At 41.3% G+C, this 26,693-nt stretch overlaps 2 protein-coding genes across 6 annotated transcripts in view; one reads left to right on the top strand and one right to left on the bottom strand.

Moving 5' to 3' along the window:
• The first annotated feature begins 429 nt into the window (after positions 1-429).
• On the top strand, positions 430-2,897 carry tmem97 (transmembrane protein 97). Its single transcript, XM_028465306.1, has 3 exons — positions 430-642; positions 1,321-1,465; positions 2,186-2,897. The coding sequence occupies exons 1-3, from the start codon at positions 529-531 to the stop codon at positions 2,440-2,442; spliced, it is 516 nt and encodes a 171-aa protein (XP_028321107.1). The 5' UTR covers positions 430-528; the 3' UTR covers positions 2,443-2,897.
• Positions 2,898-5,458: 2,561 nt separating this feature from the next.
• The window catches only part of usp32 (ubiquitin specific peptidase 32), a 75,265-nt gene continuing 54,030 nt past the window's right edge, over positions 5,459-26,693 (bottom strand). For 2 of the 5 annotated variants that reach the window (XM_028464087.1, XM_028464090.1), the window contains exons 17-34: positions 25,638-25,795; positions 24,991-25,072; positions 24,837-24,911; positions 24,609-24,747; positions 23,814-23,919; positions 23,552-23,725; positions 22,566-22,740; positions 22,325-22,476; positions 20,369-20,480; positions 19,111-19,295; positions 18,847-19,031; positions 18,649-18,735; positions 16,779-16,899; positions 16,519-16,710; positions 12,493-12,718; positions 11,894-12,414; positions 10,447-10,539; positions 5,459-6,592 (exon numbers count right to left, since the gene is read on the bottom strand). In XM_028464087.1, coding sequence (XP_028319888.1) covers positions 6,419-6,592; positions 10,447-10,539; positions 11,894-12,414; positions 12,493-12,718; positions 16,519-16,710; positions 16,779-16,899; positions 18,649-18,735; positions 18,847-19,031; positions 19,111-19,295; positions 20,369-20,480; positions 22,325-22,476; positions 22,566-22,740; positions 23,552-23,725; positions 23,814-23,919; positions 24,609-24,747; positions 24,837-24,911; positions 24,991-25,072; positions 25,638-25,795 — 2,957 coding nt within the window. In that variant the 3' untranslated portion in view covers positions 5,459-6,418. Of the gene's footprint in view, positions 6,593-10,446; positions 10,540-11,893; positions 12,415-12,492; positions 12,719-12,944; positions 13,065-15,223; positions 15,317-15,411; positions 15,492-16,518; positions 16,711-16,778; positions 16,900-18,648; positions 18,736-18,846; positions 19,032-19,110; positions 19,296-20,368; positions 20,481-22,324; positions 22,477-22,565; positions 22,741-23,551; positions 23,726-23,813; positions 23,920-24,608; positions 24,748-24,836; positions 24,912-24,990; positions 25,073-25,637; positions 25,796-26,693 lie in introns of those variants that run through there. The other 3 variants (XM_028464089.1, XM_028464091.1, XM_028464092.1) reach the window with 2 other exon arrangements.

The raw sequence follows: 26,693 nt of genomic DNA, 5'->3' as shown, positions 1-26,693 counted from the left end.
ATCATATTTAATCTTTTTCTAACTTTTATCCCACGACATGTATCAAGTATGCAAAACATAAAAGATGTTAAAACATTGAGTTTTTTTGGTTTGATTTGATAAGTGTGGTGTAATTGTTTTACAGTTGTGATATTGAACGTTACCTGTTGTTTAGAGTCACGTGTTATGTAGTGACGGGGTTCAGAGTGCGTGACAATAACAATGACTTCATATTGTTCATTTATTAGAAAGAACAAATATGAATTATGACCGTATATTAAATACAGGCTACAAAGTTTCATTTTTGGTTGGTGAATTTTTTAAATAAAAAGATGAATGTTGGCTTAAAAAAAGGTTGAGAAACACTGTTTGAAATGATGCTTGGCACACCCCCTGATGACGTCATGATGGTGCGTTCAAAGGAACGCCCAGACTCGCTGAGTGTTAGACACGCCCCTACTGTGAACGGTTGGACTTTGAACGCATCACCGCCCTGTCCGTGTTTTACCGTGTTTCAAAGTGTTTAAAGTGTTTTATTTGACACTAAATATGACTCTAAGAGCGTTAGAACTCATCTTTTTCTTATATTTCGCCTCTCACATTCCTATCACTTTATTTATTGACGTCCAGGCTCTGCTTCCGGGTCACGTGTTTCCACAGCAGGTGAGTGACACTCACACCAGGGTTGGGGTGAATTATAATTGTAATTTTGTAATTGATAATGAATTACAATTATAGCGTAATTGTGGAAGTTTAAAAATATGTTGCTGTCGTAATCACAATTAAATTCCAATTGTCATTTAAAATTTAAGTTCTATATGTACAGTTCTACACATTAATAATAGTTAATTATATAAATATGTTTCATATCAAGCTTTTACCATTAAAAACATTGAAATCTATGTTTAAACTGACACAAACAAGGCTCAGACGCCCAAACCAAAAATATTAAAGCCAATATGTTCATTGATTAGGAAGCCTAACAATGTAATCAATAGATAGAAAATAAATTAGATGATAGATATTTAATTTTACAGCTGATTTAGGACCCGTTAGCATTAGAGATGCTAACAGAAAGCTAACACAAGAGGAATGTTATTTCTTTCAGGCTCAGATTAATTGTTAATTGAACTTTAGTAATTGATAACGTAATTGTAATTGACTTTCTGAGGATAAAAAAATTATTGTAATTTAATTGTAATTGGAAAAAATGCTGGGAAATTTAATTGTAATTCAACATGGGTAATTAAACATGTAATTGTAATTGAAAAATGGAATTGACCTCAACCCTGATACACACACACACGGTTTTCAAACTGAGGTGCGGCCCTGTGTCTACAGCTGAAGGAGGTCCTGCGGTGGTACGCTGAGGGCTTCAAAGACCCCCTGGTCCTGGACCCCCCCCCCTGGTTCCGCTCCTTCATCCTGTGTGAGGTCCTGTTCCAGCTGCCCTTCTTCCCTGTAGCAGCCTACGCCTTCCTCAGAGGTATACGTAACACTGCTCAGGACGGCTGGGGGTTCTCAACCTTTGGGTCAGGACTCCATTTCGGGTCGCAAGACACTGTGAGGGAGTCGTCAGATGCCTTTGAACTACAAATGTTTTTTGAACAATTAAAGCCCATTTGTTGCTTATTTTTACCCTATATGTATAATATAAACATTAATATTACACACATTATGTATCACATTCAAACAACTTATTATTCTCTATATGAGTTATTAAATAAAAAAGTTAGTTTTGAATGAATGCGAATATAGATCCATAAAGAGTTATTACTGTAAATAGGTGACATAATACACACTGCTGCTTTATTATAGGTTTGAAAGAAAGTATGAGTCATTTATGTTGCTGTTGTAATTATAATTACATTGAAATTGAGTTCAGATAATTCACTTTGTGAATGTAATTGGCTTGGAAATTATATGAAAACTGTCAATTACAATTTCATTAAACGCAACCCTGGTGAACCATGTTACAGTTCTATGTCACACACATACTGTACGTAGTTAATGTGTGTGTGAGACAAATAGGCTCAGACGTCCACACCGTAAATATTAATTGAAGACGTAATTGTAATTAAAAAATGTAATTGACCTCAACCCTGGCTGAGACCACATGCTTTGAGTCGTGGGATTTTAATATCATTCTATTGATGACAATATAACATAATAATATAACGTAACTTACTGTTTGTCTTCCTCTCAGGTGGGTGTCAGTGGATCAGAACCCCCTCCATCATCTACTCCACACATGTGGCCACCACACTGGTTCCCATCTTAGCCCACATCCTGTTCTACCCGTTCCCCATCGAGCCCCCCTCTGGTCCCCAAACCCCCAGAGAACGCTGGTTACTGGTTTCCATCTACGCTCCGTACCTGCTAGTCCCTGTGCTGCTGCTGCTCACCATGCTGCTGTCCTCTGCTTACAGCCCTGGAGCAAAGAGCAGCAAGAAGAAGAGATGAAGAGAGAGTGTGTGTGTGTGTGTGTGTGTGTGTGTGTGTGTGTGTGTGTGTGTGTGTGTGCGTGTGTGTGTGTGTGTGCGTGTGTGTGTGTGTGTGTGTGTGTGTGTGTGTGTGTGTGTGTGTGTGTGTGTGTGTGTGTGTGTGTGTGTGTGTGTGTGTGTGTGTGTGTGTGTGTGTGTGTGCGTGCGTGCGTGTGTGCGTGTGTGATAATGACCAACACATTTTATTCTTGAATCAATGACCAACGATCAGTAAAGAAAAGAGTGAAAAGTGACTAAAATGGGTAAAATGGCAAAAAAAGAGCAACCAGGTGGTCTGTGATGTGAAAGTGTTGCTTTAACGGGAAAAATGTGGCAAACAATAAAAAAGGCAAAAATGTAGGAAAAATGGAAACAAGTGGTATTTATTGGGCAAAAGTTAGTTCATTTGGATGAAAAGTGGCAAAAATGGTTAAAGAAAGGACAAAAATTGTATAAGTGTCAAAAAGAACGTTAAAATAGGAAAAAGGAAAATTATTAGAAAAAGGAAACTTAAATCTGAAAAAAGTGTCAATTGTTTAAAAAAGGGCAAAAACTAAAGAAGTTGCAAAATGGCCAAAGAAAAAGATGAAGAGGTGTTAAAAAGTTTTCTAGGGGAATAACAATTAACGTTAGTCTCGTCTCATGACATCACTAATCAATAAAGATTGATTGATTGCTATAGCTGTCAGTTTTAGTCAATGAGCTACAAACTTTTACATTAGAATGAATTAATCTTGAAAAGTTTTCATCCAAATCTTCTCAAATGTTCTGACAACATTAATGAGAACCACAGGATGAACCCTATTGGTTGTGGTGACTATATGACCTTTGACCTTTGCTGCAGCTGGATCTTAAAATTAATTAATTCAAATCTTTTTTTAATTTGGGGTGAACATTGAAAAAACATCATGAAAATTTTACGTTTAATCAATTGTACCCATCAAAGACATGACATAAGAAGCAAAAAAAATAAGTAAATTATTTTCACAATGATAAACAAAGAAAGGGTCAAAATGACCCCAAGAATAATATGAGAGTTAAACATTAATACACACTGTGTGTGTGTGTGTGTGGAGCAGGAAGTGTCTCTATGATAAGTATTGATGGCATACACAGAAGATAGAAAAATCAATGAATTCATATCAAACAGATGAATCAGTGACTGTTCTTTTTTTAAATAACTGCTTTGTGGAGTTTACATTATTATTGGTAAAATAATTAGGACATGTTGCTCAGTCGATGCAGCTCCAACCAATTCTTTGTAGTTCATTTTAATCTGAATAAAAAGATTATTTAATCTTCCCGTTACACTAGCCAGGTTTGTTACTTACCCAGAATGAAAAAAACTAAAGGAAATTCATAAATAATTAAGACAAAATGATCCATGAAGCCTTTAACAAATAATTTGGCTGAATACTAACGTGTGATAACCACATTTATTTATTCATCTGAATAATATCCACTGTTATCCAGGAAGTTTATTATTATTATTATAGTCATCTTAAAGATGGAAATCCTGGTTTTAATCAGAAATAAAATGGTTCAAAGTGACCAAAAATGGTGGAAAAGGAGGTGAAACGGGATTTTAAAAACCACAGAAAGTGGTTAAAAGTTGCCAATTAGAATGGACAAAAAGTCCATTGACAAAAAGTGTCATTATTGGCTTAAAAGATGCTGTATCGAGGGGAGGAAGGGCAAAAAAGACATTTAAATGTGACTTGAAGTGTCAGAAATGGGAGTAATGTTGCAAAAATACATTAAAAGGAGCAAAAATATGGCAAGAAAAAGTGATGAAAACAGGTTAAAATATGGTGTTTGCTTTAGTTGCAGAAAAATTGTAAAAATAAGCAAAAATGGGCTCAAATTGTTCAAAAAAAAAAAAAAATATATTTCTTGAAGGTTTCTGGAGACCCTCTCCCAGTGTCTTGTGACCCCTAATGGGGCCCTCACCCCAAGGTTGAGAATCCCTGGTTTAGACCTTTGACCTTTCCAAAGTGAAAATGGGTTTTCATGAATCAAAGGTCGTTTAAGAGCAAAATGAAGGTCAAGGTTATCTGAAAGTCAGCAGATATATTCAGTGGATGTAAAAGTTGGTTGTTAAGAGGAAACATGACAAAATATTTGTCGTCTGGCATCATTTGCGCTGCAGGATTTATTGTAGTTACTTAAGTATTCTGTTACAGATCACTAGTTTTACTCCATATACAAGTACAGGATGTTTTTACAGGTCAATATTCAAATACAGTTTCATTGGCTTATTTACAAAACACATCTTTATGTACATGCTTTTAATGTCAGTGCAACGCCACTTTACAAAAAAATTTAAATTAATACATCTGGTTGAGATTAAACAGAAATACACTTAAATAAAAAAAGAGCCGACAGACACAGACGGACGATCAGTAGTCGATTGCACTGCCAACACGTACGCACGCACGGGTGGTCGGTCGGATGGGTGGGTGGGTGGGTGGGTGGGGCATAAATAGCACTTTACTGCACATTTCCATTTGTTGAAAAAAATGCACTGTTAGTGATGCTTGTTTCTCACACGCACACACACACCTTTGTATCTTCAGTCATTTTCACGACGTGTTGGTCATCAACATGTTTAAAGACCACATGTTTGGTCAGGCTGATGTTAAAGGGATCCTGTTTTTACAAATTAAATGTCCTTATTAGTAGATCTATGTATCTAACACATTATTATGCACCATATTTATTTAATTACCTTTTAAAAAAAGGACTACTTTACAGTTTTAGAGCCTGTGTTCCTCGTCTTTCTGTAGATGAGAGGTTTACATCGACATCTTAAATTTTAGTGATTTCTGAGAGAAACTAAAACCGGCACAAGTTGTTATTTTGACTGAAAAATCTACTAAATAATCTATAAATCAGGCTGAATGTTTCACTCCAATAGAAAACAATGGATGTTTACAGGCAGTTGGGCCGTGTGACATCATCAATCACATGATTTCAAGATGGAGGAACACAGGCTCTAAAACTATAAAATAGTCCTGTTTTAAAAGGCAATTAAATAAATATGGTGCGTTATAATGTGTTTATTAGACATAGATCTACTAATAAGAACGTTTAGAACAGTGGAGGATCCTTTAAACCACAGGAGAGACTTTTCTAAAGATCAAGGAAAGGAGACAAAATCATCAGTGAGTGACACTTTGAAATGCGTAGAAATGAATTTGAATTAAAATTAAAAAAAAGAATGAAATTAGTCTTTTTTGATGTAGAGACGTCTCAGTTAAAAATGCTGAGGGAGGAGTTTTGAAATGTGACTGAACTCAGAGTTTGATCACAGAACATTTTAATTTCCCTGCTGAGCTCACAGAGCTTCAACCAATCAGAGAGTTCCTCAGCGTTTGATCACAGCTCCATCTTCCGTCACACACACATCAAGTGTGTGTGTGTGTGTGTGTGAACGTTTCATTAAAACATTAATAATAGTAAAAGTGTGTGTAGAGGATGAGGAGGGAAATGATGGCACCAGCCTCTGCTCAGATAAAACTCAACATGTCTTTTTGGCAACTAAAGCAACTTTTGGTTGCTTTAGTTGCCCAATTTCCTGCCTGATTGTGTTCCTGTGGGAGTCCTCACACACACAAAAACACACACACACACCTGTCTGTGTGTCTGTGTGTGTGTGTGTGTTCCTGAAATGTGTCCCTTCACAGGTAGAAATTATAATACTGTGGGATGCGATGAGGTAGGACGTCTGTTTTCCCTCATGACGTTTTTCTGGGAGCACTGGTACTAATGTGTGCAGCACGTCCGTGTGTGTGTGTGTGTGTGTGTGTGTGTGTGTGTGTGTGTCATCAGGCTCAGTAAAGTGCACACATGTTTAGTGCTTTCACTTGTCTCCGTTTGCGATCAAGTGTAGAAAGTGCTGCGGCGCGTCCTTCTCCGCGCTGACTCCACCTCCTTTGCTCTGACTCCTCCTCCTCTCACTGCAGCACACAGTACTTCTTATAATCCGACTCAAAGTCCTCGTCCATGCTGCTGGTGTCGGCCATCTTCTTTCCCTCCACCTTTGGCAGGAACTGGGAGTAGTCGACGCCCTGCTGCTCATAGAACAGGATGTAGGCGGAGTCTGTGTCGATCTCATCAGAATTCACTTCCTGAAGACAGAAAGAGGCCACATTGATGATGTCATCCTAACGTACTGCTCACGCTAACGTACTGCTCACGCTAACGTACTGCTCACACTAACGTACTGCTCACCCTAACGTACTGCTCACCCTAACGTACTGCTCACCCTAACGTACTGCTCACACTAACGTACTGCTCACCCTAACGTACTGCTCACACTAACGTACTGCTCACCCTAACGTACTGCTCACACTAAAGTACTGCTCACACTAACGTACTGCTCACACTAACGTACTACTCACGCTAACTTACAACTCATACTAACATACTACTCATACTCGTGTACTACCCATACTAATGTACTACTCATTAGGGGTTGAACAGACTAGTCGATCAGTCAACTTTAGTGTTGTCTCGAGACTCTGTCCACGTGACGCCGACTAGTTGCAGTACCTGACTTTTGCCCAAGATGGCGGCGCAACACTGCAAACATCAAGTGTTTCTCACTCCTTCCTTGTTTATACTCAAACTGCAGCTGGTAGGCAGATACTACAGCTAATATTCATGCTAACGTTAGCTGTAGTGGTTACATGTCTGTGTATTAAGCAGATCTGGAAAACATCAGCAGCGCAGGACAGAGGCTCCATTAGCGGGGGACCACTGTAGTGCCAAAATCTGTGACCCGAAAAAATCTGTGATCTCAGGTGGTGACAGTTCCAACCCCTGCAGCTTCTCGGCGGACATTTACTCCCCCTTAAACACGTTTATAATTCTTCTCCAGTCTGCATTTACTTCACCTACCAGAGCGTCATGTTTAAGGGGGAGTAAATAGCAACTTAATAGCTACAAAGAGGTTTAGCACTCTTCTTCTCTACCGCCGAGAAGCCACAGCGGTCAGATTTTTTCGGGTCAGATTATGGCACAACACCGGCTGAAGGAAACTAAAGCTACAAACTTCGGCACAACACAGCCAGCCCCTGGGATACGGAACATGCTATAGAAGCTAAGTAAACCCAGAAACACTGCTGCTTCACCTACCGTGAGTCTACACTAACTGTTAAGCCCCGAGGCTTCCTCAGAACCGGGCGTTTAGACTTTTTTTGGGCTGTTTTTACAGTAGCTTCAGCTTCCTTCAGCCGGTGTTGTGCCATAATCTGACCCGAAAAAATCTGACTGCTGTGGCTTCTCGGCGGTAGAGAAGAAGAGTGCTAAACCTCTCTGTAGCTATTAGGTTGCTATTTACTCCCCCTTAAACATGACATGCAGACTGGAGTAGAATTACAAACGTGTTTAAGGGGGAGTAAATGTCCACCCAGAAGCTGCAGGGGTTGGAACTGTCACCACCTGCGGTCAGAGATTTTTTTGGGTCACAGATTTTGGCACAACACCGACACTCGGCTGCGGCTCCTGGTGAAGTCATCGACTAGTATGCACATAAAGTCGGCCTTTAATAGAAGTGTGAAAAAAAATTGATTTCACGATATATCGTGATTTTTTGGGTGCCGATTTTGAATTGATTTTTTTGTAGTTTAAATTTATTAATTAATTTATTTTGTACATTTAATCAATATTTTTGTGTATTTGTGCAATATTTCAGTGGTGGTTACAATGCTTTTAATGTGTTGCAATGTATTGTTTATTATTTTTGTGCATTATCAGTAACCTTATTTTATGATGACAGTGTGTAACACTGTATTTTCTTTTTTCTAAGTGAAAATATGCAAAAACACTAAAAACAAATAATGTTTTGAAGCAATCAGTTTTGACTCAATTTGTCTGAATGATCAATATTTTCTGATGAACATATACAGCAACTTGATTTTTCATCTCTACGTTTAATTTTGATATTAACATGGTAGAATATCGTGATAATATCGCATCGTAACCCAAGTATGGTGATACGTATCGTATTGCAACATCCTTGCCAATACTCAGCCCTAACCGTTAAAATTATAAAGTCGTTCAACCCCTACTACTCATACTCATCCTAACGTAAGGCAAGGCAAATTTATTTGTATAGCGAATTTCATACACAAGGCAACTCAATGTGCTTTACATGATAAAACATTCAATTGTTTAAAATCAATAAGAACATTTAAAATCATCAGTAAAATCAATTAAAATCATCAGTAAAATCAATTAAAATCATCAGTAAAATCATCATGACATCATCAACATGACCATAAATCTCTCTCAATCATATGCAGTAGAGAAAAAAAGTTCCTTTAACTTTGATTTAAAAATGTTCACATGTGATGCTGACTTCAGCTCTGCTGCAGTTTGTTCCACTTCTTTGCAGCATAACAACTAAACACAGCATCACCATGGTTACTGTGAGCTCTGGGCTCCACTATCTGACCTGTGTCCATAGATCTCAGAGACCTGCTGGGTTCATACCTGACTAACATCTCACTGATGTATTCTGGACCAAACCCATTCACACATTAATAACCAGCAGCAGAACCAGCTGTAGATGTTTGATGAAGACCATTACAATAGTCCAGTCTGCTGGAGATAAAAGCATGGACCAGTTTCTCCTGATCTTTCTGAGTCATTAAACCTTTCACTCTGGAGATGTTCTTTAGGTGGTAGAAGATGTTTTTGTGATAGATTTGATCTGATGCTGAATGTCAGATCTGAGTCAATCAGAACACCAAGGTTTTTGACTTGGTCTTTATCTTCTAAAGATCCAGACTCAGATACTTGCTGACAGCAGTCCTCTTTTCCTTGTTACCAAAGACAATCACCTCCATCTTGTCATGGTTTAGTTGAAGGAAGTTTTCACTCATCCATCAGTTTACTTTTTCTAAACAGTCACACAACACCTCAATGGGACCATAGTCATCTGGGTTCAGTGATAGATATAGTTGTGTGTCATCTGCGTAGCTCTGATAATCAACCTTACAGTTCTGTAAAATTTGTCCTAAAGGAAGCATATAAAGGCTAAACAGAAGGGGTCCAAGAACAGATCCCTGAGGAACCCCACAGGACATTGGTAATCTGTCAGATTCAAAGTTTACAATGCTTACAAAATAGCTTCGCTCCTCCAAGTAGAACTTAAACCATTACTTTAACATTTAGTCCAACCCATGTTTACAATCTGTGCAACAAATTTGTATGATCTACAGTGTCAAATGCAGACTTAGATCCAACAGAATGAGAACAGATACTTTTCCTGAATCAGTGTTCAACCTTATGTCATTGATCACTTTGATCAGAGCAGTTTCTGTGATGTGATGAGAACCAAAACCTGACTGAAATTATTCAAATATTTTGTTGAATGTTAAGAATTGACTCAGTTGGTTGAAGACCACCTTCTCAATGATCTGAGCTATGAATGGAAGGTTCTGATTGGTCTATAGTTAGCCAGTATAGAGGCATTTTTCTGTCCTTGTGTATTTCTGTATCCTTTTCCAATCATTTTGTGTATTTTTTTGTCATTTTGTTTAGTCCAAATTTTCTGTCAGAGTATTTTTCTGTTATTTTGTGTGCTTTCGGGCTTTGTTGTAAATGTCATACTAACGTACTACTCAAACTAAGTTATATTAGTCATACTCAACCGTCCCATGATGCATTGGGAGCTCAATGTAAAATGGTCCTCGGACCGGCTTCAAGCTAAAAAGCAAACATCCCCTTTTCAAAATAAAAGCATCTCTTCTTGTCTTCCATTAGTTTTTTGTCTTTTGTAAATAGGGCTCTTATTTTGAAGTTAACAAGAAGTTTAGTCAGTAGCACAATGGAGGGTCTCCGAAAATGTGAGAATGAAAAATGTCTCTGAGTTTTATGGATTAAATGAGCACATGTTGATATTCTGATTCTGACTGTTTCTTCTCCCACAGCCCAAAGCATGCTGGGTAAAAGGTTGAGTCCATGTGGTTCTCACCTTACAGCTGCTGTCATTGTAGCAGTACCATTTGTCATTGGGGTTTTTGGCATACGTCACATAGTGTCCTCCTCCCAGGATTCCTGAATGGCACTGAGGAGAAAATAATCACAGGTGGTTGATCACATGATCAATAAACAGTCTGACATCAGAACAACTAGACATGTGAAAAAAAGAGGTGGAACGTCTTCAGTTCAGCTTTAGATGCTCAAATAGCTACAGTCCTGGACTGTAAAAGAGCTCCTTTAACCTATTAAGCCCTCGCCACTTTCTTTGAAAAGCACAAACCCATAACACATTTTAATGTAATTTTTGTTCAGATTGAAGTCGGACCCTTAGTGGTTACAGATGATGTGATATTTTGTATATATTTGATACTGAGTGACAATAAATGATGTTTTAAATACAGAAATCTATAGTACGTCCAAATATAAAGCCAATTCTCAGTAGGGAAGGCTGTAAAAGCAGAAATAAATAAACTAATTTAAGGACATCAACTGCAGCTAGTTTGGTTCGGATTCTCGTGTGTTACTAAAACATTTCTGCTGTTTTCATGGATTGAAAGTTGTTTACAAACCAGGGTTGGGGTCAATTACATTTTTAAAATTACAATTACATCTTCAATTACCAATTACAACTATTATGATTATGGTGACATTTTTTACAATTACAAATAAATTACTATTATTGCTTTTCCTCTGTAGGTCAATTACTAAAGTTCAAATTCAATTCATAACAATTACTGAGCCATTCTTTAACTTTGAAAAACTAAAAAGTTTAAAATGTCAATAGTTGGATTAGCCTGGTGATAAGCCACACCCACTTCCTTACTTTTTGTCAGGAAGTGGGTGTGGTAATGCTGCCGTTTCTGCTCACTTCCTCGTTTTGGAAAGAAATAACGTCATATCTCCCGTGAGAGGCAGTGATTAAACAGACATGGAGAAGACGTTGAGAGCTGCTGCTCTGTTTGTACACACCTGGATATGTCGTTATATCTGGATATGTTGATTTAAGTCGTTCAGACTGCCATAAACATCAAATACAGGTCGAACACGGGCAAAAAAAATGGATTTGAGCATTAAGTCCTGCAGTGTGAACATAGCCATAGATGATAGATAATATTTATTAGTGTATTTTACAGCTGATTGAAGACATGGGTCAAACTGACCCTTTATCATTAGAGGCTCAGTAATTGTGATTAATTGTAATTGAACTTTAGTAATTTAGAACGTAATTGTAAATGACTTTCAGTGGGAAATAAAGAATTTTAAGAATAATTGAGGAAAAAGGCCAGTCATTGTAACCATAATTAAGTTGTAATTGAACATGGATAATTGAAGTCGTAATTGTAATTGAAAAATGTAAATGACCCCAACCCTAGTTTGAATGAATCACAGGTAGCGTTTTAAACATAGGAGTTATGAGGTGTAGCCATGTGATGACGTACTGATATTGCATAGAGGTTGTAGATGCCATGGAGGCCCGTGTTGTCTCTGGGGCGTAGTAGAGTGTCTGGCTCCACCCTGGGGTGTAGTAGAGCGTCTGGCTCCACCCTGGGGTGTAGTAGAGCGTCTGGCTCCACCCTGGGGTGTAGTAGAGCGTCTGGCTCCACGCTGCTCTCTGTGCTGCAATCTGAGCTCAGGTCGTGGGTGTCTCCGTTCATCAGGACTACGTCACAGTGGCTGCTGGAGGCCTCCGTCCCACAGGAGGACTCTGAGACTGGAGGTTCTCCCAGGATGGTTCCAGCTTCTCTGTCCAGCTGCTGCTCAGCTTCAGCTCCAGCATCAGCTTCAGGCTCAGGAGGAGTTTCCAGGTTCTCTTTACTGTTGGACAGACGCTGTCTGCTGCCCAGCTGGGGCAGCCGTAGGCAGCCCGTTCTAAGGCCCAGGCTGCTGGTCCTGGGGCTCCCTGAGGGACTGCTGGTCCGACTGAGGGATGGTGCGGACTTCCTGCTGGAAGCGGGGGAGGCTGGTGGGGAAAGAGCAGAACCATGATGCTTTTAATCCTCCCAGAAGAACCTAGAACAGCTAAAGCTCTGGGATTTACCTTTGGGGAGGTTACAAAAACCAGCAGGAGCAGAGATGGAGGACAGGTGATCTGCCCCCACCCTCAGCAGGTCCTCACTCTCACTGCGGGAGGACAAACAGTGCTGCTCTACATCTCGAGGAGCCAAGAAGGCGCTTGGGTCAAAACTTTCCCGTGGGAACTTTACAATCTTTTGGGATTTGATCCATCGACCGTTTACAAATTGGAAGCGTTTGAGGTGGACGATCTGAGGAGGTGAAAAACACACAACAGTTTTTCTTAAGATCAAAGGAGGGTCATTCAGTGTCATTTAAACACGTTCAGAACACTTTGGCCTAAAAAAAAAAAAATCATAAATATCTACCAATTCCTTAACTATTCAATATTCACACTGTAAATGTTTAGTTTGATCTGATGAATACTTTTAGAGATATGGACAATTTAGTATAATTTCCTCTGAGGGAAATACATACAGGAGTGTGTTGGGCCATGGGTGCGCTAGCGCATCCATCCCCAGAGGTGCATTGTGGTCTGTTATGGAAAAGAACAGGGGGCAGTGGGCGTTTTTGACCTGGAAGCAAAGAGGTCCACCTCTGCCCTGCCAAAGCAAACCCATATCTGAGCCACTATCACAGGGTGCAATCTCCACTCTCTCACAAGGGGACCCCCTCTGGAGAGAATGTCTGCTCCCAGCTTCAGGCATCCTGGAACATGAATGGCTCTCAGAGACAGAAAATGAACACTGCACCACATCAACAGAGAGAGAGACAGTTTTAGCAGGGGAAGTGATCGTGTCCCCCCATGCCTGTTTATGTAAGAGACCACTGTAGTGTTGTCCGTTCTGATCAGAAGATGTTGTTCTGCTAGCACAGAACAAAAATACTTCAGGGCCAAGAAAGCTGCCAGCTCTGTACTGAGGTCCAGAGTCCTCTCACTGCTGCTCCGTCGCAGAGAGCCCCCCATCCCATCATAGAGGCATGTAGAGTGGTGGCCTAGTGGTTAAGGACGCTGGCCTTGTAATCAGAGGGTTTCCGGTTCAAGCCTCATTTATAAACGCTGCATACATACAAAAGAAAGTGAGATAATGTTTCCAATGATTTTGTGTACACGGCAGCTCTGACCCTACCGTACACACAAAATCATGAGGAACGGGAAACTCTTGACACCAACAGGAGAAGGATAAAATTAAAGACAGCTCTGTGAAATTTATAGAATTTGTGTGAAATAATCGAACATATTGAACATTTCACAATACATATTATTTGAAAGATGCATTTGCAAAAACGGAGGAGGAAAAAATAATACTGACGCCCACAGGGAGTGAGTGACTGTTTTATATTAATAATAATAATAATAATAATAATTGTCATCAAAATCACATGATCATTGTGCAAAACTGACGATCAATTGGCTGCAACACCTGTAGCTGTAAAAAGGAACACACTAATGCGTAAAGATGCACAGTGGCTTATTTGGCACTGCTGGAGGACAAGGTGCACGCAAGACTCTGGAAGTGAAGCGTGGAGGTCTGACCCGGAACTGTAACCCATAGCAACGGTCCTCTCTACCCAAGGGGAGAGTGTGCATGCGCGCCACCTGGAAAGGTGGGCAGTGAGTGGTAGAGGATAAATCGGGCCCAAAAAATCCAGCCCGACCCGGGTCCACGGGCATAAAGCCCGACCCTACCCGAGCCCGACCCATTAACTTAAATTGTAGACCCGAGCCCGAAGCAAACCTGAGGTAAAATTATTTTATTGAACGTATTGCTGCCGGTAAATTAGTAGCAATTTATCGGTAAATAAGTAGCAATACTAATGACGCCTGAATGGCATCAAGTGATTGCCCAAACAAACCTATGGCTGATACCGGCTCATCCAAGTAAACGGCCCGGTCTCTCTCTGGAACATCAGAGTCAGCCACAGGTGTCTCTGTGACACCACGGTAGACGACATTCCTCTGCGCTGCACAATGGGACACCCGGAGAATATAATCCGTGGCGATCCTCACTTTTATTGAGCACAATTCTTCCGGTTCCGGGTCAGGTCACCGGTTCATGACGTCACTATGTTGCAGTTTGTTTGGGTTGAAAAAAGGTCAATATTAAAAGCGTTTTTGTTCTGGTAGAAGTTATTTAAGTTAATACTTCATGGTTATTTAAAATTATTCCCATGATCCCAAACTTTCTTTAAATCGCGAGTCACAGACTTCACTTCCTCCTTCGTCTCCATGTGCGCGGCGGCTGTGCTGACGACCAATAGCGACCATATCACAAACATTCTGCTTCTTCAGACAGAGGAATGTAACTTTTTTGTGAGTGGATGAGTCCACAACATGGCTCCACGATTATTATCGTAAGTGTTTCTGGTATAAGGCACCTGACTCAAGGATTCTTCCTTCTGCTTCCGTGGAATCGAATCCCACTTTTGTCATATATATTTTTTGATTTTAACATATTTAACACGACAAATTCCACCTTTAAAAAAACATATGCAAAAAAAAAATAAACATTTTAGGGTATTTCCTGGGTTAGGGATAGGTTTAAGGCTAAAATCAAAAGGTTAGCAGAGTAACTAAAAATAATAATGAGCTAAAATAAAACTGACAGAACTTTAAGTCACGTGGCGCACCTATCATGTCACCTAAACTGGCCAATGAGGGACGGCTGCGTATGCACAGACTGGCTAAACAGCACTAACCATAATAACTCACGCATGCGGGCGGCTGATGCGCGTGCGTGAGTGCGGACGCTTACCTCTTTGCTCTCCCTGCCTTATCTGACCTGCTGCTGCTTCTTCGTCTTGTGCTGTCTTCTTGTCTGAATCTAAAAGGAGCCTCTCTCACCACTCTATCCAAAACCAAAATTATGGAATTGATCAGCTGGTCTCTCAATTCAATCGACCAACATTTTTCGACAGAGAGAACGGGCAGAGGTGAGCCCACCTGTCCAAGCGGAACATTTGAGGCGGGATACACGTTGGACTCCTGGGATAAGTGGCGAGAGTTGTGTTTGTCCATCCTTTCTGTGGAGGACGTGAAAGACATATACATAATTGGAATTATGGCAACAGGTATGCTGCTGATTGGAGCTGGCAGTTTTCTGACCTATCGCAAAGTCCGGATTACGTCGGCAGCCGTTTTGGGACGACTGCCAGTTATTTCTGATGGATTGGGCAGGGCTCTCAACACTCAGAATCATGCGATAAACAAACTCAGAAGTAAGCAGGAGGCTACTTTGGATCATCTGCCGGGGTTGGAATCAAACTTGGAGAAGCCCACCACTCGGAACAAGGCCACCATATTGGATTTAATGCTGAGAAACAAACTCTGTAGGGTGCTACACGCGTGCGCCCCTCAGCAGCCGGCATCAAATTCTGCCCTCCACAAGTCCCCTCCCCCCGACCATACGTGCTGTGTCTTTGAGATTTGCTGTAATTGTGATTAATTGCTTCTGTGTGTGTCGAGGTTTTTTCCTGCCTTTTTCCCCTCTTCTTATTTCATGTTGTTCCACTTCTCATCTAGGAAAAAACGAGGCGCTGCCTTCGTGGTGACCTACAGTTCTCTCCGCTCCTGTCCTCCAATGTCATATGTGATTGTCTTTTCATGTTTCTTGGACGGGGATATAACTAAAGTGCTAATTATCCCTTGTGGTACGAATAAGGGATATCTCATCTCATTATTATTTCATCTCAAAAATAATTGTACATTTTGACAAACCTTTTACTTTATAAAGATGCCTTTGTGGAAAATAAATTAAGTTCCAATTGCGGTAGATTGTGTCTCTTCCTTTTAAAGTTTCTACATGAGATGTTTACTGTATGTAAGGGAAGTGTACCAAGATTTATTACCAACAATAAACGTGGGGATGAAAGTAACTAGTAACATTTACTTTGAGTACTACTTGAGTATTTTATGTATGACTTACTTGTACTTGAGTACAATTACAATCAAGTAACAGTACTTCTACTTGAGTAGATATATCAGTACTCTTTACACCTCTGGTTGAACGTGTCACAGTTTGATGATAAATATGAAGGGGGGGCCACTGACCAGCATGGGGGGCAGCCTCCACAGGTCCAGCTTCTTGGTGGCCAGTCGGTGAGTCTTACACTTGGAGCAGTAGTAGAGTTCTTCCTCACCGAGCTCTTCCTCACTGGTGAAGGCCTTCAGGCAGCTGTCCAGGCTGATGGGTTCGGCCTGGGCTCGTCGAGACTGTTCCACGCTGCTGTGCTCCTTCACGATCTGACCACGAGACAGCAAGGAGCGGTGAGGAGCAGTGAGGAGCGCACACTCAGCCTGTGTGTACCTACCCTCTCCTGGGAGGTCTGGTAGCGCAGGTGCAGGGCGGTGGGGTCCCAGTCCACAGCGATATAGGCATTTCCCACTGAGGCGTGGTCCTCTGTACACTCAATCATACAACCTCTGCAGAAGCTGTACAGCACGCACACACACATGCACACACACACGTTACAACAACACACTGACACTAAGGGCCTATACTATGAAGCAAGATCAGTATATCCTGATATCTCTCCATGAGCTTTACCAAACCAAACATTCGCTGTCAGAGAGCAGCTGTACTATGAAGCAGGATATGAACACATTCACTTAACCAAAGTAATTGCAGCTTGACTACGTGCCCGCTCTTTAACAGGAGGAGATTGCAGCGTCAGACAAATCACAGTCACAGAAAAACTGTGTAGCGCAAAAGGAAGCTGCCGACACTGTTCATGATGATCAATAATCCAATGAATGAACTTTATTACAGCACACACGTGATTCTATTCAGGTAGTCCTCCTCAATTTATCACACACACACTGAGATGAGAGCACATTGTTTCACTGTACTATCAGCCTCACTATAGAGTATGAATGAATGAATGATTGAATGAGATGATGCTTCATCAGCTGACTGCAGATCAGTCCATCAGATATAAATCTATATCTTTATTAAATAATGTCATCACTAAATGAAATGATTAATTTATACATGAATAATCTTTCTTTCCTAAACTCAGCAGTCAGATCTGCACCAACCACGATCTTCTAACAATGGGCAACTCATTTTACAAGAGAACGTGATTGGTCAGGAGGCGGGGCTTTAGCACTCGCTCAGATCTGATCCACTTCATAACCTGGTCCAGACCAGATATTCCGCCTAGTTAACATGGTGATTTAGCCAAGAGAAACCGCAACGGTCACAGATTTGTTCGGGTCACAGATTATGGCACAACACTGGATTCGGTGAAGGAAGTCGAAGCTATTGTAAAAACAGCCCAAACAAAGTCTAAACGCTTGGCTCTGAGGAAGCCTCGGGCTTAACAGTTAGTGTAGACTCACGGTAGGTGAAGCAGCAGTGTTTCTGGGTTAACTTAGCTTCTATAGCATGTCCCGTATCCCAGGGGCTGGCTGTGTTGTGCCAAAGTCTGTGACCCAAAAAAATCTGTGGCCGCTGCAGCTTTTTGGCGGTAGAGAAGAAGAGTGCGAAACCTCTTTGTAGCTATTAAGTTGCTATTTACTCCCCCTTAAACATGACGCTCCGGTGGGTGAAGTAAATGCAGTCTGGAGAAGAATTATAAACGTGTTTAAGGGGGAGTAAATGTCCGCTAAGAAGCTGAAGGGGTTGGAACTGTCGCAACCTGCAGTCACAGAATTTTTTTGGGTCACAGATTTTGGCACAACACCGACACTCGGCTGCCGCTCGGCTCGGCTTCGGTCCTTGGTGATGTCAGCGACTAGTCGACGTCGATCAGTATGCACATAGTCGACCTTCAAAATTACATACACAATCAAAAGATGAAGGGAGGCTGGCCCGACTGACTGCTTGTTTATTTTTGCGACAGTGGCCATTAGGGGCCATGAAAGTTACCAGTCTAGTGCCCCTAGTGACCAAAAGTTACACAGTGTGCCTTTAACATGGTGATTTTGCTTAAGTTAAAATGGTGATTTATGCTAAGTTACCATGGTGATTTACCCTAACTTACTATGTTTTTTAGCCAAAGTTACCATGGTGATTCAGCCTAGGTTACCGTGATGATTTAGCCTGGTAAGAAGTTAGCCAGCATCATAGTACAGGACACACTGAATAGATCCTTGAAGTTAGCCCGATAAGAGGAAATCTAGCTTCATAGTACAGGCCCTGAGTGTTCAGACGACTCTGTGAACATGTGACACACCCACCTGTACCAGGGGCACCAGGCACACGAGTTCCCGTCCTTACCAACGACCCGTAGAGTGAAGGGATACTGGTACCCCATGCTGTCATCACTATAGGATCACACACAGGACAAGAAGCACCTGAAACATCACAGCTCTCTTTTCTCTCTCTCTGTGTGTTTGTGTGTGTGTGTGTGTGTGTGTGTGTGTGTGTGTGTGTACCAATCCTGGGCGTGGTTGCTGGCCTCCTGGGGGGGCAGTGGACTAGCAAGCCGGGACACTTGTATCCACACAGCGTCGTACAGGTCCTTCTTACTGGTGTGAACGGTGCAGGGAACGATGAGTGGCATCCCAAACAGACTGGGACGATTCTTCTGAGATGACAGGAAGTACAACTCTGTTCGCATCTAAGGAGAGGAAGAGGCGGAGCTTAGGTGTGGATCCGTCAACAGCAGCACTGATCGGTGTGTGTGTGCTTGTTCCAACCATTTTGCGGTGCATGGCAATGATGTATCCAGTGAAGGGGCTGTCCTGCAGGTGTGTGACGTGTCCGTTGGCGATGCCATTGGTCAACGGTGTCTCTGGGAGGTGGGGCATCAAAGGGCGGGGCTCGCCATTAGAGATAACCACGTGTCCATTAAGCGCTGAGCCGTTAGCTATGGATGTGTTCTCTTTAGGTGGGGCAGGAAATTATGCATTAGAGGAGGGGACTAGAGGAGAGAGAGAGTGTGGCTGCGTCCAAATAGTCCCTCCTATCTCCTTTCCTATCCACTGTTGTTTCACCCCCGGAAGTGTTTAAGTGGTGGCCATGATAAAGAGTGTCCAAATTCTCTTTAAGTTCAGGAAAAGAGGCTCAATGCTTCCTTTATAACCTCCTTTAGCCTAGGAAACATTGATGTATCCTTTACCAAAATAGACGAGATAATGCTGACCCACAATTCCTTGCTGCGGCAACATTTAAAGGGACACACACCTGAGCGCTCACGGAAACTCACAATGACCGTACCAATGCAATAATATGCAGTCAGATTATTACGTCACCTAGTGGAAGTGCGTCTGATTGTCAAAACAAATGTGATGGTCTTTTCCTACCTGCTCTCCTAACACCTTTCCTTAAAGCTGATATCCGATGTTTCTGATAAATCTATGTTTATGTATCATTCTTTTGAAATGCGAAAAAATACCCAACTAGTCTTACTATGATCTACTGCTGGTGGTCATTCATATATGTTAATGTATATAAGTCCCTCCTTCGTCCTATAGACCTCTATACAAATGGAAACGATCGCTGAGTGCACCCAGCCAATAGGCTTCCACTTCCTGTTTTTGAGACTGTCAATCAAAGTGAATGTGGAACTGTGCACGGAAACAAGACCGTGCGTCACAACAGCAAACAGGTAAATATGATTTTGGCTCTTACCTGACCCATAAACATATCAATGAGACCTTGTTATGTTTTGTGATGCGCTTACAGAAAAGTAGAGGCGTGGCTTCTGGTAGATTGGCAGAGGCAGGGGGAGGAAGAGGGGCTGTTTAGGGTGGGACATCCAGACGTTTCTCAGAAACTCCGGATATCAGTTTTAACCCCGTGACATCATCCATGGGGTTATGGAAAATTGGATAGGAAAGGAGATTGGAGGGGCTATTCGGACGCAGCCTGAGTGTGTGTGTGTGTGTGTGTGTGTGTGTGTGTGTGTGTGTGTGTGCGTGTGCGTATGTGTGTGTGTGTGTTTGTGTAACACACCTGTTACAGTGGGAGAACTCAAAGATGTAGGAGAACCTGGAACTGGAACCTCAAACGCACACAAGAACCCGTTGACTGACATACGGACCTTCTGGTTGTCCTGAGGGAAGTTCTGATTACATAGAGAGTATTAGTATTAGTATGATAACAAGGATTAGAGAAAAGCAACGGGTTGCTAAAGGGGTGAAAAGACAATTAATACACACACATACAGCTCCTGTTGAAACATGAATGTAGTTGGTCACACCAGAGTTCAATTTCTCTAGACACACACAGGCCTGATTACTGCACACTAAGCATGTGAATCTCCATCACTGACAACGATTCGATACGCATCTCGATACACTACCAGCAATATGATACATCAGCGATACATTGAATCCCCCGGCGATACAATGCAATACAATTTGCTATTGATTTGATGGCGATTCAATTCTACACAATGCGATACAAAATGCAATTTTGTACAATGCAATTCAAACAACACATTACTAATATGAACTGTTCAGCAGGTATTAGGCTAATACAGCAGCATTAACAATTATAATATGAACTAAAACTGTAAGCAGTTATGAAAGGGGGCCAAGCCTTCCCGAGCGACTCGGCCCCTAGGTTTCGCGGAGCCCATGGAAGTACGTCACGAAGGATGACGGGCTTGGGGCGATGAGGAGAGTCTGGACTTTGCAAAGTTTGGTGCAGATGGAGCTTAAACATTAGGAGGAGTTAGAAAAAGTAGGTTTCTAATGTGAAGTGACTTACAAAGAGCAATATGCCATGGGAATGGGTGTGGCTTATGTCCGAAGATGCGACTCTATGCAGGGAACACGTGGATATAAATTTTATGACATTGTGATCTAAAATGTAAAAGTTACAGGCCAACATGTGTTTGCAGTTATAGCGCTACCGAGTGGTGCAATTTTTGGTATGGGTGGTCTGTGCGGTCTTCTATATCTACCCTGTAAATTTCACAGCCCTCAACATAATAATTCAGCTGAAATTGTTTATTTACATGTTATGTTGTATTAAGCCACACCCACTTCAACCAATCGCCATTAACTTCGAGATATGACCTCAGAAGCAACCCATGGTCATACCCACCAAATTTGGTAAAAATTAATTTAGTCATTTAAGAGTTACAGTGGGGCAAAAAAGTATCTAGTCAGCCACTATGTGATTTTCTGGATCTTTTTCTCTCATTTTGTCTCCCATAGTTGAGGTATATATATATGATGAAAATTACAAGCCTCTCTCATCTTTTTAAGTGGGAGAACTTGCACAATTGGTGGCTGACTAAGTACTTTTTTGCCTACTGTATAAATTTCCTATATTTGCAGTGCCTCCTAGTGGCCAACCAAGGATCTCAGATTTAGTGTTAGCATTTATTTTGACCGAGATACGCAACAGTTCGCATTTTTATAGCAAGCTCGAAAATTTCACTCGTCAATAATTTGCGCATATTTTGACTGGACAAAATTATTTACTCAACTTTAGATCAGGTCCAACTGAAAACTCTAGGTGCCAAGTTTCACACTGATTGGAACAAACCCCAAGAAGGCGTTTGAAAAAGTAGGTTTTCCAGTTTTTCGCGATTTTGAGCAAACACAATTATAGGCGGAAATGGGCGTGGCCCAGCCCAGGTGATTCAGTGCTATTCAGGGAATCCGTGGATATGAGGTTTTTGAATATACGACAAACGCTGTGGTAATTAAAGGCCAAAATGCGTTGACGGTTATAGCACCATCTGCTGGTGGACAAATGTACGTTTTTGCGTCCGAGGTACGTTGAGGGGTCTGGACCAACCCTCCAAATTGCACCGCCCTCCCTTGCACGGTTAAGCCTGCAGCACCACTTTCACCGAGAGAAAAATAAAAGGTAACTATAAAAATTAGAACAAAAAAAATAGGTTTCCCAGCACCGCTGGTCCTGAGAACGGCTTGGCCCCTAATTAGGTTGTACCTTAATGTTAGAGCTGTGGACCTCAGCCAATAGGATCTGCTCAGGCTTCAGGGTGCACAGCTCACTCAGCTGTTTCTTCAGGCCTGTGTATTTTTCGTCCATGTTGAGCCTCAGGCCGTAGCGTGTTGGAGTGGAGCCGTCTAGTTTGATCACTGAAGGAAACAACCCCCCCCACACACGTACACGTTAGTGTTTGGATCAAAGCACAGGAGAACAGAGAACCTGAGCGTCCATCGCTGACCAGTGATCTCCAGGTGCATGGAGCTGTCCATGGGCAGGGGCAGAGACAGGAAGTTGAAGGGGTCAAAGCGAGCGCTGATGTGACCACACGTCTTACATTTCACTTGTGATTTGAGCTGCCCGTGGAACAGGTCCACCACGATGGAGCGGTTCCTGCGGAGGTGGTTCTCCCACGCCTGGTAACACAGACCAACGTTAGGGTCAGTTATAATTGATAACTATTCAGAATCAGAATCAACTTTATTGACCAAGAGTGTATGAATACACACGAGGAATTTGTCTTGGTGACCTGTGCTCTCTCAGATAGATAATTACAATTATGACCTAATTTATGAATGTTATTGTGATTGAAAACATCTGTTGCTGTTGTAATTACAGTTTAAATTTTGGATAATTGACTTTGTAAATATAATTGTCAAGAAAATTCTATTTAATTTAATTAAACGCAATCTGTGGAACCATTTTACAGTTTTATGTTTTACACATACTGTACATAGTTAATAATTCATAAAATATGTTTCAGATAAAGTTTACTTCTCTTCAGGATCATTTTACCATTAAAAAAAAATAAAATCTATGAGTACAGTGACAGAAAAAAGGCTCAGACCCACACCATAAATATTAATACCAATATATTCATTGATTAGGAATCCTAACAAGGTAACCAACAGATGATAAACTAATTAGATGATAGATAATATGTATTAGTGTATTTTACAGCTGATTTAAGACATGGGTCAAACTGACCCGTTAGCATTAGAGATGCTAACAGAAAGCTAACACAAGAGGAAGGTTGCGTTTCATGGGCTTATCTATTAAAAGTTCAGTAATTGTGATTAATTGAATTTGAACTTTAGTAATTGAGAATGTAAAATGCAATTGACTTTCACATAATTGACACTTATTTAATCAAACCCAAACTGTGAAGTTTGCAGGTTGTGATCTTTGCAGATGTCTACACTTTGAGCCAAAGCCCCTCCCACTGACCTCAGAGGCCACCTCCCAGTCTGGCCGTCCGTCGCTGTCCTTCAGCTCCACGTAGGGTTTCTCATGGACTCTGTTGAGGTCCTCGTGGAGGCCGTCCAGGAGGAAGGCCAGCAGCTCCTGGGAGTCCTGCTGCTGGAAGCCGTTGAAGCGTGGGGCGTATTTCGCTATGGTCCACTGGAGCCCATCACAAACCAATCACAACATGACGTCAGCATTTATCAAACTGTGACTCATTAGACAACATCATCATTTCACTACAAACCCTGAGTTTAAGAGGAGCCACGTTCTTCTGTGTTCCACTCCACAGCTCCATCACCAGGTCACCGTAACATTTGGCCATGTGACCTCTCATCCCGATGGGGTTGGTCCTGAACACACACACACACACACACACACACACACACACACACACACACACACACACACACACACACACACACACACACACACACACACACACACACACACACACACACACACACACACACACACACACACACACACACACACACACACACACACACACACACACACACACGGTCAGTAGCTGTGTTTCCATTACCATTAGAAATAGTTCAATAAAAACTGGTAAAAAAAAAACACTTAAATATCACTAAAAAGTTTTTACGCTTTCATGAGGAGGTTTTTCAGACGTTTCTCTATTGAAATGTGTCGCAAAAGCGATATGGAAACAGTTAACATGACCACTTCTCTCCAAGAAGACATTTCTTATCATTAGACTTAATAATAATTAGTGTCACATTAGACATGAAACAACAAAGAAATGCTGAGTGTTCTAAGGAGGTTTGGATCTTTCTACAGAGAAGTTTCACGGGATCAGATTTCACATGAGTTACCAGGCTCCTCAACAACCTTTAATGGAAATACCTTCAAAGAGACATTAAACTTAGTCGACATTTAGAAATATTGCTAGTAATTTGCTAAAATCTGCAATGGAAACCCATCTATCGGAACAGACTCACACACACACACACGGTCAGTATCAGTAGAACAGATACAGCGTTACAGTGTCAGAGGGTCAGATGGAGCGTCACACCTGTTGAGCTCGTAGAGGTGTTTCCCTGAGATAAAGTAATCAGTCAGAGGTTTCGTGTTGCTCACACACTGGATGCTGGAGTTCATGAAACACGTGTTGCCAAGGTTACTGAGGCCTGTGGCTCCTTTCTCTGTAGGAACTGAGATGGAAACGTGTTCACCTGTTAATATTCATCATCTCACTACATTGATTTCACACCATTTTTCATGAAGAAGAAGTCCAGCTTACCTTTGTGTCTGCCCATCTTGCTGCTGTTGGCTATGAATGACATTTCCTCAGGCCAGCTCATGTCTTTGTTCCTGACTGTGGACGAGACTCATCATGATTAACCACAGAGAAATACCTTTATTTTAAACATTATGTGTCAAAGAGTCGTTTGTACCTTCTATTACCAGCTGCTGCTCATCCTGGATCTTCAGACTTTCCAGTGTGTGATCTTCATCATCCAGGAGCGTGAGATAGTTCTATTGAGAAAAACAAATTGTACCTTTTAAAACTACAGTAAATAGTATTGACTTGTATTTGTATTGGTCATTGAGGAGAGCAAAGCCTTCTGTCCAACAGATAATGGCTGAAGGAGGTGAAGATGGACTTTATATCCTCCTATATGGATGTAACATTCAGAAAATGATCAGAATATGGTCTGTCTAAACTGCACCAGCTTCTTTTTCTATGGATGGACCCCAAAAATCTCTTCCCTTTATTCCCCCTTACAGATGACCCTGTCTCCACATGACTGTTCTTCAATGCTCATGTCTGTGTTCAACCACCTTCACCTTATTTTGGGGGTCGCAAGTTGAAAAAGTTGAGAACCACTGCTCTGAAAAGCCAGATTTGACCCTTGGAACTTGAGTTTGACACACGTGGCACTACAAAGGCTCACATGTGTGTAGGAGTGGTACAATCCATGTTTACAGGAAGCATGAAGACTTTTGGACCAATGTTTGAGCAGCTCTCACTGCGCTGTATGGTTGGTGCGTTAGTTAGTTTTCAGAAAGCATGCAGGTCCACGTGTTAACGCCTGCTCACCTCACTGTTGTACAGCCACAGCCTCATGTCCTCCTCCTTGATCCTCAGCCTCTGGGACAGGTAGAGGTGGATGTCCTTGATGGTGGCCATGCGGCTAAAGCAGCCCGTGTAAGCTAGCATTCTCTTCAGTGGAGCATTAGGGGACGGAACGTTCCCTGCTGGAGAACAGACACAGAGAAGCTTTAGTTGGACTTCTCACTGGAGGCTCTAAAGGACAAGTGGTGGTGATTTAGTGGAGCGTGTAACGACTGAAAATTAGTTGTAAGAAAGCAGCAAGTGGGATCTGTTGTCATTCAGGCAGGTTGGATTGGTAAATCATCTTAGTGTATCAGTATTGATTCAATCAATCAAATGTAACGCTGCCAACATCACGCCAATAATACTGACAGGGCCATTACATGTGATTTCTACAACTATCTTACGCACTTTGGTCTAAAAAAAATCTGAAATTTTTACCAATTGTTCCGTGATTATTCAATAATCACACTGTACATTTTTAGTCTAATAATTATTTATTGTTTATTCCTTTTTACTAGTAACATAAAAAAATATATTAAACAATTGCGTCAGAAAAACATTTGTTTTTGAAAACAAAACATTAACTATGAACACGTTTCATGTTCTACATTTTCTCTTTTTTTGGGTGTTTTTCCTTCAAAATACATGAATATACATCAATCATCATCATCATAACAGTAATTAAATGCTGCATCAGAAAACAGAACCAAAAAATACAGATGACAACACATTGAACTGGTTTCTGATGCATATCTCAAAAAGTATTCAACCGATCAAAGTCAAAATATACAGTGTGACTATTGGATAATTATGGAATAATTGGTAAAACTTTCAGATTTCATGCGTGGAATATTTGTTGAAATGACATGGAATGACTCAGTCTACTGACATTTGAGTTATTTTGTAAAAAAAAAAAAAAAGTTGCGATATTTTTCATCTGCACAGCTTCATATCGTAAGTCTTTCTATATGACTCAGGTTTATTTGAAACTTTTCAGAAAAAATAAAAGCAGGTTGACCCAATCAGAGGGCTTCATAG

This window comes from Gouania willdenowi, chromosome 13, assembly GCF_900634775.1.
Source record: "Gouania willdenowi chromosome 13, fGouWil2.1, whole genome shotgun sequence".
Taxonomy (NCBI): Eukaryota; Metazoa; Chordata; class Actinopteri; order Blenniiformes; family Gobiesocidae; genus Gouania; species Gouania willdenowi.
Note: the sequence above shows the minus strand (reverse complement) of the source record. Positions and strands in the feature narration are given on the sequence as shown.